Consider the following 12,728-nt stretch of genomic DNA (forward strand, 5'->3'; position numbering starts at 1 on the left):
CTGTTTTGCTGGAAAAGACACTTTGCTGGGCGAGAGATAGACTGAAGAAATCTGTTGATGTGTAGGAAACACTACTGTTTATCTTGTGTGTGTGTGTGTGTGTATGTGTGTGTGTTGTATGCACAAATTAAAATCTAGGACATATAAAATTAAATATCATAGGGAAAAGGTAATAAGTAGGCATCTCGAATGTTAGGTGCTGTTTATTATACAGTGTAAACGGCTCCATAATGCAGTAATGACAGGACATCTCGGCACTCAGAACGGGATAGGAACGAGAGTAGTTTTAGCTATTCACTCGTGTTGAAAAGTTTTGCCCTGTGACATTTTTGGAAAATCTTCCTTATTTGCTGTCGATACTGAAACTTTTTCAGATTAGAAAAAGTTCATGCAAGTGACGTTTCCCTGCATCAGAAAATTTTTAGTATGCTCGGCTATTTTGAGACGTTTCTTGTGAGGTAACAGGCACTTAGCAAACACGAAGATGGTATCAGCCATTCAGTAAATACTTTTCATACACAACCGCGTGCCAGAAGTCTCTGTATGAGAGAAAGGTGGATTACAAGAGCAACCGCCACAATGTAACACACAAGAAAAGGCTTCTTGTTTAAATAGCTTTAACTGATCTTTCAAAAATAAAAGCCTAGGGGCACCTGGGTGGCTCGGTCAGTTGGGCCTCTGACTTCGGCTCAGGTCATGATCTCGCAGTTTGTGAGTTCGAGCCCCGTGTCGGACTCTGTGCTGACAGCTGGGAACCTGCATCAGATTGTGTCTCCCTCTCTCTGCCACTCCTCTCTCTCTCTCTCTCAAAAATAAGTAAACATTAAAACTTTTAAAAATAATAAAAAATAAAAATAAAAGCCTAAATATTTGCACCTGCATTCTTAAAAAGTTAGACAGATACATATTTGGAAACTGTAGAAAATCTACATGGAGAAAACCATTATGGATATTTTCGCATTTCCTTCCAGGCCTTCCTCTTAAACTTTGTTGCTTCTCTCTCTCCTTCAATGCACACACACAAACTTATGCAACTGGAATCATACTGTTTATAGTCTTAGATCCTGCTTTTTCCACTTAACATACCATGAGCATTTTTCCATGTCATTAAATATGCTTTGAATATGTTCTTGGCCACATAAAATTCCATCCTAGTGATGCACCTGTTTTCTTTTAAGCTAAGACACATGCCATGTTTTCCAGTCATGCTGGACTCCCAAAAGCCAAGGAAAATACTTTGTGTTGATCCACCATCAGGCTCTTATGAATGTTTTCTTCTATTTATAAGATGCACCCACACTTCTGGACACTACGTACAATGGAGAGTTAATAAGCAGTCTAAAGATGCCAGGGAGCTTGTCCGCTTGGGTCACCCTGCATCACCATTACAAATGTACGACGTGTCGACAAGAGTCACAAATGCTCTTTCCAATTTGTGACTGCCACAAATGAAGTTCAAACCTTGCGTGCCCGCCTCAAAAAAGCATCAGTGCCCTTTTAAAGTTGAGTAATTTCGGAAATATGCTCCAAGCTTACAAAAACACCACTTAAAAAGTTTTGCTCTACACTTAGTTTTGCGAAAGTATGTTTTAATTAACTCTTAGTTCAGTCTGCTGAATCTACAGAGGACTGATGGAGTGTTAAAACTTTCTGCCAGAAAATTTGGTACTAACCTCTTTAGGACTCGAACTAGAATGTATCTGTAACACCCACTAAGCATAAATGAACCCTTTAATCCTCAGGAGGGCACTGTGGAACTACGTTCTTAGGGTTTCTCCGCTGTAGGAAGGTTTCTTTTGTTCCTCAAATTGTTCTGAGGGCAAGGCCGGGCCTCTGAGAAAGATTTTTATATTTTCATTTAATTTTAAAGAGAAACCATAAGGACCTTTTAAAATATGAAACTGGAATGTATGTATTTTATGAATACTTTCCTATTAAACTGAGCATATTGAAGAATAATTGAGCTGGTTTGTACCTGGAAATTCATATTCAGGTAAGGAAATTGCATTCATGTACTTTTCCGTACATTTGGAAAGAGCCACCCAAACCAGGTTTAATTCTATGATCTCCAATATTCAGCTTTAAGCCTTAGACTTTGATAGTACTTACTGTAAACCCAGCCTTAACAATGTCTTCTTTTAATCTCTGTAGAGGTAAAGTTTGGCCTTTTCACCTGCCCTCCCGACTGTGTTTAAACTGAAATTCCTGTAACATGCTTTTCCAGGGGAAAAACAAAACAAAAACAGTGTTCAGATAAAATATTATAGGTTTATTTAAAACTTAATTCTCACCTTGAGTATGCAAAATACAAACTCCACAAAATGTTCATTTTTTTTACTTTGTAGTTTACAAATATACAAAATAGAAGTTTGCTTAAATTTATATTACATATTTATTAAGGCAAGGAACTATATAGAAAAAAACATTTGTTCTGCTTAAGGCATACTTGGGAATAAACCATTGTACAAATTATTGCACATCTGAAACCACAGTGCATAACAGACTGTCTGCATAAAAATGTTAAAGTAAACCAGGTGTATTTACCTGACTTAGGTCATAAATGTAGATCGGAAGACAAAAATAGATTTTCCTTGTCAAAGTATGCAGCAGTTTGAGAACTTTGGCTTCCTCATTTGGTACCTTTAGAACCAAGACTCACCAAGCACCATCGTTTAGGTTATTAAAACACATTTTCTGTACCTGAATTTCTTCCTCTTCTTCTAGTATCATAATAATGGCTTTTAGAAGGCAAAGAGAATACAAGGTGATCTTTACACTTATATTGCATCGAACACAATTCAAGGGAATTCTGGTCTTCCCTCCCCCCAACTCATGGATCTAATTTATACCCTGATATCCACACCTTCCAGTCACCCCCTTGGTGTTTTGTAAGTCCGGGAATATTCAAGTTGGACTGAGAATTGGAATGATCGAAGATCCAGTCACAGACCCCATCTGTTCTTTGATTTGTCTTCTGGTTTCCTTGTGTCTCCTGATTATCCATTCACAAGTTGGCTTGTTGGGAACTTGACCATGATTGTAGTGCTCTCCAGCTGGGTTCCTCCCCTCCCCGGGGAAGACAGTGTGAAAAAAGTAAAAAATACTGAATTCTCTTCTTGGCAGTGTGGGTCATATCCACTGTCTTGGGATTTAAAAGTGCCTCTTCATGTGTAAGGCGAGGTGGTCCGACCTGGAGAAGGCCCGGTCGCACTTCTGGCACTGAAAGGGGCGGTGCCCGGTGTGTTTCCGGTAATGCCTGGTCAGTTCGTCAGAGCGGGCAAATTTCCACCCGCAGCCATCCCAGTCACAGTGGTAAGGCTTCTCACCTGGCAGAGGAAAAGAAACCCATTGAAGCCACTGCTACATCATGCAGAATTGGCCGCTTTAAAAACCGGAGGCCAAATGTTAAACCGACTCCCCAAGCACCCTACTCCGAAAGAAGCCAGGAATGGTTTTAGACCACTTCAAGGCCATGCTAAATTTCAGATCACAAATAGGAATATTAAGCTTCTAAGTATTCCTTTCGCTTTCTTTCTGGTGTGTGTGTGTGGGGGGGGGGGGGTGAGGAACAGACATTTAAGCAATGAAAATATACACATACAACGTCAACCTACACTTCTATATTGCTAATGTTTTCATTCTTTTGAGTCAAAGTACCATAGTGGTGGAAGTGAATTTGGAAATGAAATCTGCTGGTTTATCTCCCCTGCCCAAACCAAGCCATTAATATCCTGTCCCACTACAAATGGGTTCAAAGAGCCACAAGCGGCTTTTTCTGCTTCAGAATTTGTTATTTAAGATTTTTTTAGCATTTAAATCCAACTTAACACATAGTGTGCATTTCTGTTATTTTAATGACTGCTACACCTGGCTGACCTTATGTACCTGCGCTTACATAACATGGAATTTCCCTGCACTGACCATCTTCAACTACAATCTTAGTAATCATAACATTCAATTCTTGAAAGTTTCTGAAATAGAATTCTTGAAAGTTCTGAAAATAGAACTTACTTATGAAGAGTAGACCTAAAAATAGCAAAAGAGTGTAAATGTGGGGAGGGAACAACCGGTGAAAATTGTCTAGAAAATTAAAAACTAATAAGACCTATCATTTCTTTGCACTGCAGGTGTCTTTTAGTTTTTAATTTTTTTTTTAACATTTATTTTTGAGACAGTGCAAGTGGGGTAGCACCAGAGACAGGGAGACACAGAATCCCAAGCAGGCTCCAGGCTCTGAGCTGACAGCACAGAGCCCAAACGGGGCTCAAACCCACGAACCGGGAGGGGAGATCATGACCTGAAGTCGGACGCTTAAGTGACTGAGCCACCCAGGCGCCCTGATAATTTAGGGTGTTGTTTCTTTTAATCTCTACACTCAGTGTGGGGCCTGAATCCACAACCTTGAGATCAAGAGTTTCATGCACCAGCGACCGAGCCAGTCAGGCACCCCCAAAGTATAATTTCTTGATTACAAGGGCAATGCTTTGCTCAGACTAGGAGAGGCCCACCTGCAGCCTGGAACCTCCCTCCTGCCTTTCAAAAGCCTAAGAGAACTGCACATTCAAGCACTGATACTATCCATCAAGCAAAAGGCTCTTGGGCAAAAAAGGAGGCGCCAGGTTGCTGTTCTCTCCTGTGATCCAAGAGATGGAGGAGATAGACTGTGCCTCATCCCAAGGGAGGCCCTGAGAAGTGTCCACAGTTCGCCAGTGGGGCTGGACACCACCCTCCCTCCTTTCAGCAGCTTCTATTCTCCTACCTGTGTGGGTTCGCAGGTGTGCCTTGAGATGAGAACTCTTCGTGTAGGTTTTGCCGCAGCCCGCATAGTCACAAGTGTGAGTGGCTGTCCTTTTCCGCGGCCACGACCTTCTCCCCCTCTTTGGTTTCTGCTCCTCCGGCATGCAGGAACCAGGTGGCATGAGCTCTAGGGGTGAAGAAGGTGGGGTCAGCATCATCCCCTGAGCCCGGGAGGGCGGGCACTCGCAGGGCTCCCCAGCCCAAACTATGAATCCCCGGGACTGACCTTGGTAATGGAGCGGTGGCACCTGTGGCTGCATCTGGTCAGGCAAAAACGGTGGGTAGTTGGGCCCAGGGTGGGGATGGAAACCTGGGGGGAGCGGTAGGGCAGGATGACAGTCCCTGCTGCTCAGCAGTTCCTCGGCACCCAGGGTCGGGGTAGTCCTGCTGGGGAGCTGCCGCCCCAGGGGGAAGTCGTGGGCTGGCGGCCGGTGGCCATTGCTGAGAGGGGGTCCAGTGCCCATGTGGGCCTCTAGGGGCCGACCGACGGTGCATGAGGAGACCGCCTCCTGCTTGATCTTGGGGCACATGCGCGGTGGCCCGCCACTGTAGGGCGCCACTACGACCGGGTGGCTGCCGTCCGGACTGCCTTTGCCAACACTGATGACCGACGGGCTGCCGTACTCGCTGCCAGGGGCACTCAGCGACGCCTTCAACACAAACTTGCCCATCAGCCCGCCACCTGGCGGCTGCGGCTGCTGCGGCGGAATATACACTGGGTCCAATTCAGGCCGAAGGAGCTCGGCCACGAAGCCGCCCGAGGGGCTCACGTCGTTGATGTCCGCCAGGTTGAAGGGAGCTGTGGGAGGAGGCACAGACTCCCGGCCATAGAGGAGGCCGCCGCCCGTGCTGCCTGGCGCCACGCCCGGGTCGCCTCCGGCCCGGATCGGATAGCTGAAGCTGCAGGTGGAGGGCGCACTGGCAGGACCGCTGCTCGACGGCGAGGACGAGGATGAGGCTGATGCCGACGAGGACACGGTGGCGGCCACTGACTCCTGATGGGACAGTGAGTTGGAGAGGATAAAGTCCAGGTCCAGGAGATCGTTGAACTCCTCCGTCTCCCTCCGGGGTAGGAGAGCTGGGTTGTTGCCGCCGCAAGCCGCACCGACTCCGCCACTTTCCAGGTCGGTGGCCACGGTCGCCGCCGCCAGGTCGTAGGGGCGGCCGGGAAGCACGGGGGGAAGTCGCTTCATGTGGGAGAGCTCCTCCCGCCAGCGCTGCAGGAACAGGAGGGGAGAGAGACCGTCGGTGTTGGTCCCCTGCTGCTACACTACATACTGGCGGGCCGGCCACGCCGATACCGCCCAGGCACCGGGACTGGGCAGGCACGAAGCGCCCGGGGCCTCCGGGCGTTAGCGCGGCAATCTCGGCCCACGGCCGGGCCCGAGGAGAGGCGGTGCGTCGGTTTGGAAGATGTTATGTCGTGTCTGCCCGATTGCGTGTGAGCAAGCGCTGTGGCTCGGCAGCCCGGGTCCTGCCCCAGCCAGATCCCGGGGACGCTCCCGCCAACCCTGGAATTGGGGCACTGAGGATCTCCCTGTGCGCACCCGCCACGGGTACGCCTACGCGCCAAGCTCACTGGGGCCCAGCCAGTGTCTAGGGACACAGCCACCTCCCGCCGGTGGCCCTCGCGCCAGCTCTGCCGCCTGCGCGCTAGGGGACGTATGCGGACCTGGGGTGCGCCCCCGGCGGCTCCGCAGTGTAGGGACCACACGCATCTACAACTGAGCCAAGGACGCTGAAGCCATCCTAGGAAGACTGCGGGGGCCGGTGCGGTGGCCTCTCCTTCCATTCGCCGGGTGGTTCTCGGTGATCCCTGGGCTCCACCCGTCCCCACCCTACCCACAGAAGCCCACCGGACGATCCCGACCTTTCGAGGCAATACTCACGTTATTCGGGGCACCTGCTGGACGCAGTGTCTTCTCCCTTCCCGCCGGGCCGGACGCGAACGTGGAGAAGGACGGGAGTAGTGCGTCGCTGACAGCCATGTCAGACTCACCAGGTGGCTGCCTGAGGGCCGGGTGGGGCGCAGAGGCAGGAGTCAGGGGGGCCACTCGCGACCGCCGCTCGAGCGCGTCCCACCGGCCTCCGGCCTTCACCCCTCCCTGCGCCCCGCGCTGCACCTACCTCATTAATGTGGGGGCCCAGAAGGTCCTCGGGAGCCCGAAGCAGTGGGGGTACACTAGCCCCAAAGTCAACGAAGAGGGGGGGAAAAAAAGACTTAGAATCGAAGCAAAAACCAAAAACCTCAAATTGCCCGAGATCCTTCTTCTTTGGATTAAATATAAATGGGAGATGCCTTTTTAAAAAAGTTCCTTTGTATACAAAAGTTCTTAGAAAAGTTGTAAACTCCTAAAAAAAAGACAATCAGCAAGGCGAGTAAGTCCGGTAGCCGCGCTGCGCTCTCTTCGATTCAGCAGTGTCCTCCACCACTGTCGCAGTCGCCGCGGCTGTTGCCGTGGGCGCTGGGGCTGTGGCCGGGGTGGCGGGCGGGCGGTGCCGCCAGGTGAGACTGGCCGCGGTGGCGCGGATCTGCGGACTGGGCGGCGGCGCAGGGCGCGGAGTCCAGGGGGCTGCGCGGGGCGCGCGCGGCCATGGGCGCTGGCCGCGGGCGGGTGGGTGGCTGGGTGGGGGGCCGGAGGGGCGGGGAGGGGCACTTGGCGGCTCCCGGTGCCGCCGCCGCCCGCCACCGCCTCTGCTCCCCGCGCGCCCGCAGCCGCGCTCGCTCTCTCGGGCCGGGGAACTGCCGGCGGCCGGCGCGCGCTCCTTACTTAACTTCTCGGCTCCCGCCCTACCCCCGCCTCCTACCCGCCGTACGCCACAGCCGGCCGCCAGGCCCCGCCCCCTCCCTTTCTTCTCCCCTCCCTCCTGCGGCCCCCCCCGCGAGTTGCCATGGCAGCTAAATAAACAAACTCGGCGCACGTGGGGGCGGGGGGGAAGGAGGGGCGCGGGCGGGGCCCGGCGGAGCAGTGACGCCAGCTCGGCAGCTGGCGGGCAGGAGCCGTGCTGACGCCGGCGGCCGCGGCGGCGTCGGCGGCGGCCCGGGCGCAGGGCGCTGGGCACCCGGCGCAAGTCAGGTCGCCGCGCGACTAGGGCAGTCCGCGTCGCCATGGTCCGCTTCCCGAGTTCGAAGCCCGTGGCTGAGGAGTCTGGTAGGGGCTGAGGGGTCGGAACAGCGCCCCCACCCCCGCTCCGGTCCGCGCTCGCCGCGCAGTCTGCGCGCTAGAGAAAAGCGCGATTATCCGCGTGACTCATCCAGCCCTCCGTCCCTTCCCTGCGCACGCAGCAGCCGGGCGCTGGTCCCGGAGCTCCAGTGCGGTCTTTTGGCCTGACCTCGCGAGGTTTCTCGCGGGCTCTCCTGCCGGTGGGGTGGGGTGGGGATGGGGGTGGGAGGCGAGGGGAGGTGGGTACCCAGAACTATGGCGGGACTGGGAGCTTGAGAGGGCCGGGGTGGTGCTTCTCGCCTGGAAAAGGCTGAAAGAGGCCGCAGCGGGAAACGGGCGATAATGGTTTTGATACTTAAGGGAGCAAGGAAGGGAGTGAAAGGGCTCAAGACTTTGGTGGTGGGGGGGGGGGGGGGGGTTGGGCAGAGGGCCTGTGAAGCGCGGAGACACCTTTCAACCAGGGGATCTCAAAGCACTTTACAAGCCACGCACCCTCCTTTCCACTTTATGGATGAGCAAACTGAGTCATAAAGAGGTGAAATGGCGAGGTAAAGGTCAGACGGCAGCTCGCTCCCTTGGCTCAGGCTCTGAGCGGTCAAGCCCACCGAAAGGAACTTAGCTGGGAAAGTGGACACGTGCCAGGAAGTGGAGCGGTGCGGTGGGACCCCGGTTCCCGAAAAGGGCACGAGGAGCTCGCGGCAGCCGTTCCTGCCCACCGGGAAGAGAAGAGGAAACGGCGATCGTTATTTCAGCCTTATAACTTTGCCTTCCCACCCCCACACTCCCCTAAGTTTGTGATCAGTAATTTTCCAGCCGGGAAATGTTTTCGCCCTCATCTCTGCAAACAGTGGCTTTTTTTTTTCTTCCCCAAACGTGAGTGTGGTGCTCGGTATCGCCTGCTGAACGTAGGCTTGCGAGGTGTTTGGTTTGGATTGAGCCGCGCAGAGCCTATCTCAACCCGCCCTCTCCACGGAGCCTCCTCACCAGTAAACGCTGTCGATCCCAGGAAAGACAAGGGGAGGAGGAGGACTGGGAAAAGTGTCGAAGCCCCAGAACGGGGCAGAGTGTGCGCTCACTCTCACCCTCACCGAGCTCCAGTTGCCTCATATTTTAAGTCGTTGTCACCTGTTTGTTTGAGTTCTGCGATTCTGGTACCTATTAGGTTTCCAAAGAATATTTGTTATCCCTGATTTTTCCACTTCTTGCCGACCACAGAGGCATTCTTGGAATGCATCTCATCCGAATGAATCCACTCAGCCCTCTCTGCCAACGACAGGAATCCCTCTAGGTCCAGTGGGTTGGACGCATTTGAAGATGACTTCCATCCTTTGGCCAACTCCCGCAGCTGGGGAGAAGGGCATGCTTTGGCAGGGAAAGCCCGACCCTCCCGTGGCTTGGAAGGGTTCAATCTCACCCCATAGGAACAAGCCAGTTACTTGAACTCTGAAAACATTGCCCTTTTCAAACGGAGGAACCAAGAAAAGAAGACACCTGCTACCCCTCCCCCCACTCCTTTCCTTTGGATGGCAACAATTTCTTGGAATGCTAGAACTCCAGGATTGAATGGAAAAGTTACCCACTTTTCTATCAAGGCCTAGGTTTCTAAACCCCACTGAACTTAGATGAACCCTTGATCGCATGTAAACATGTAAATCAAGGACTTGATAGCCGGCTAACTTAGGTAGCCGGTGCGGGAAGTTTTTTCTACTTTGCTCTCATTTATCTAAAGCAGTAACCTTTCCCCTTCAGCAAGAGCAACTACCATAATGAAAAAACAATATGGCACAGGTGAACTGGAAACATACTATTATTACATCATATAATCAGGACAGGATTCTGAAACTCAGTTAAAAAGATGAACTTGTGGGGCACCTGGGTGGCTCAGTGGGTTAAGCCTCTGACTTCAGCTTGGGTCATGATCTCATAGTTTGAAAGTTGGAGCCTGGGTCGGGCTCTGTGCTGACAGCTGGGATCCTGGAGCCTGCTTCAGATTCTGTGTCTCCCTTTCTCTCTGCCCCTCCCCTGCTTGTTCTCTGTCTCTGTCTCTTTCAAAAATAAATAAACATTAAAAAATTGTTTTTGAATGAACTTATAGTTTCCAAACAGCCTTCAGGAGGTTAGGTAAAGCCAGTGCCTCTTTGTGGCAGGCAACTATCTGGTTATTCCAATGATTGCATCATAAAGGGAAATCTCTGTATTTGCCATGGATTTCTAAAAGTGGTAAGGAACTCGGGGCGCCTGGGTGGCTCAGTCAGTTAAGCATCCCACTTCGGCTCAGGTCATGATCTCCAGGTTTGTGAGTTCGAGCCCTGTATTGGGCTCTGCTGACAGCTCTGAGCCTGGAGCCTGCTTTGGATTCTGTGTCTCCGTCTCTCTCTGCCTCTCCCCTGCTTGTGCTGTGTCTCTGTCTCTCTCTCTCAAAAATAAATAAACATTAAAAAATTTTTTTTAAAAGTGGTAAAGAACTTCCAAGTTTACACCTCATCTCCTTTCAAGGCAGGTGCCTGGTGTGGCAACAGGGTTATGACCCTCCCTCTTTTCAGAACAGGTAGGTCCAGAAGAGTTAAATCCCTGCCCTGTATAATTTATAAACATGAGGCTGAGTAAACCTTTGATGACTAAATTGCACTCTAAATAATAATAATAGAAGACACCCTTTAAAGAAGAATTACATACTTACTGGTGACTTTATTTCAGCAAACTGATATTACAAGTTTTGTGGTATGGAAGTTAATTATTAATGTCCTTGGAGTTATAAAATAGACTTTTTTTTTTTTTTTTTTCCAGCACAAACTGCATTCATTGGCAGAAGATGCGATGGAAGCCATCAGTGTTAGGGGGTTGATGGCATAGAACTTTGACAGAGTGTGTGTGATAGATCGAAGAGGCGCAACATGTTTCAAATGAAGGACTCTGCACCCAGAAGTGAGCACCAGATTTGGGCAGACACTGGCTGCACCCTGGCCTGCGGTGTCTGTAAAACTGCCACAAAACTCAGGAAAAGCTGCTTTTTCCGAAAGAGAAAGCAAGAGATGATTTTAAGTATCCAAATTGCTTTGAAATGAAGTCTGTACTGATAACTGAGAGAAGAGGGGCTTATAGGTTTCACGGGGTCGCAAAGGTTTTCGTAGCCTCCGCTTTCATCTGCTTGGAAACGCCAGCCTGTTTTTCACCTCGGTCGTGTGTGGAGGTTAAGAAAGTGGGCGTTAGCACTCAGTCTCCTGGGTTTGTGTTCTGACTCTGCTGCTCTTAGCCGGGCAGGTTATTTGACCTCACTTTACCTGTTTCTTCTTTAAAATGGGGATAGTCACGGTACCTGCCTGTTAAATTGATGAGGATTACAAGTGGGATTATCCAGATAAGGTATTTATCATAGGCCTCGGGATTATGCATGATATGTCTGACCATCACCAGTATTTTCCAGGGCACCATAGACTTCACGAGGACAGGAGCTATTGCCTTCCTCACTGCTGTAACCCCAAGTCCTAGTACAGTGCCTGCCTGGTACACAGTAATGCTCTGTGTTTGTTGAGTAAATGAATAATGTACTTCAGCAGGAAGGTGGTCTTTCCTTTTCAGCTCCCCATTGGAGGTGCATTAGTCCCGTTTTTTTTGTCAAGAGCTTCAATCCACCCAGACCCTGACCCTAATTTTTCCTCCCTTGTTTGATCGTTCGCACCCGGCTTCCCAAGATAGAAACCTAGATTCCCCTCAATTCTTCCCTTATTTTCTTGGGCCTGGGCATTTAGGCATCCACAGAGCTCAGCCATTTCCATTCCTAAGTGTCTCCACTACTTCTGCGAGAGTTGAGCTGCCTTGGCTCTTCTCATTTATAGCTTTTAGTTATTGCTGTGGCTTCCAAACTGTTGTGTTCCTCCTCCTCTTTCTCTGCCGCCTCCCCCATAGTCCCACTGGAATTTCCCTGCTAGATACGATCCATTTTTGCTCACAAATCACTTCTTAGCCTAACGGACGACACTCTTCCTACTATGGCCCTTGAAAACTTTGCAGGATCATCTCTAGAGACTGACCCCACCCTCCCTAAGCTTTAACTGGATGTTCTCTCAAGTCTGAATACATGAGTGTGTGTGTGTGTGTGTGTGTGTGTGTGTGTGTGTGTGTGTGTGTGTTTCCATTGGCTAGTCGAAATACTTTTTCTCCCCTTGGAGCCCTCATCTTCCTCAAGCTTCAGAGCCCCGTAGTCCGTTAGTCCTCCTCATCAAGGCTAGTGCTCTTCCCTCTGGGCTCCAATAAAGCTGTGTGGTGACTGCTGTGGCATCTACCCAGTGGACTCTCTGATCTGGCTACTTGTTTGTGGCTCCTGTTCCACTGTGGCATCCTTTAGGACAAATGCCCAAGGAGTATGCATTTTAGGAAGAAGGGAGCAAAGCTGCTTTGGTAAGGCGACTCATCTGGAAGCCCTGCTCTTTCCTATCTCGTCAACAACATTTCTTCTGCTTCAGAGATCACTGGCTCGGTTCTCTGTTTTCCAATCCCTATCTTCCCTCCACCGGCTTCTTTTCTTTCATTGAAAAGTGCTGTGGGAGCTCCTGGGTGGCTCATTGGGTCGGCTCAGTTCCTGATCTCACCTTCGAGGGTTCGAGCCCCACATCAGGCTCTGTGCTGACAGCTCGGAGCCAGGAGCCAGCTTCGGATTCTGTGTCTCCCTCTCTGTCTCTGCCCCTCCCCTGCTCACGCTCTGTCTCTGTGTCTCTCAAAAATAAAATAGAACACGGGGCGCCTGGATGGCGCAGTCGGTTAAGCGTC

The 12,728-nt window shown here is 50.8% G+C and overlaps 1 protein-coding gene and 1 long non-coding RNA gene across 3 annotated transcripts; one reads left to right on the forward strand and one right to left on the reverse strand.

Moving 5' to 3' along the window:
- Window positions 1-2,248: 2,248 nt before the first annotated feature.
- KLF4 (Kruppel like factor 4) lies at window positions 2,249-7,424 on the reverse strand. Of its 2 annotated transcripts, NM_001173444.3 has the most exon segments (5): window positions 2,249-3,326; window positions 4,760-4,924; window positions 5,024-6,014; window positions 6,687-6,807; window positions 6,925-7,340. In NM_001173444.3, coding segments are annotated over 5 exon segments (1,458 nt in total). In that variant the 5' UTR covers window positions 6,930-7,340; the 3' UTR covers window positions 2,249-3,150.
- A 311-nt stretch (window positions 7,425-7,735) lies between these two features.
- Window positions 7,736-11,517, forward strand: LOC109493904. The gene is made up of 2 exons (XR_002148387.3): window positions 7,736-7,949; window positions 10,749-11,517. It is a non-coding gene; the product is annotated as an uncharacterized LOC109493904 (long non-coding RNA).
- Window positions 11,518-12,728: the final 1,211 nt, after the last annotated feature.

This window comes from Felis catus, chromosome D4 (assembly GCF_018350175.1).
Source record: "Felis catus isolate Fca126 chromosome D4, F.catus_Fca126_mat1.0, whole genome shotgun sequence".
Classification (NCBI taxonomy): domain Eukaryota; kingdom Metazoa; phylum Chordata; class Mammalia; order Carnivora; family Felidae; genus Felis; species Felis catus.

What these genes read in the sequence shown, in the direction of transcription:
- KLF4 (XM_023242190.2), bottom strand. An exon ending in CAGCAGGTGCCCCGAATAAC is followed by an intron (nt 6,015 to 6,686) that starts GTGAGTATTGCC and finishes CTGTTCCTGCAG; the next exon opens with CGCTGGCGGGAGGAGCTCTC. An exon ending in ACACCTGCGAACCCACACAG is followed by an intron (nt 3,327 to 4,759) that starts GTAGGAGAATAG and finishes TTCCTCTGCCAG; the next exon opens with GTGAGAAGCCTTACCACTGT.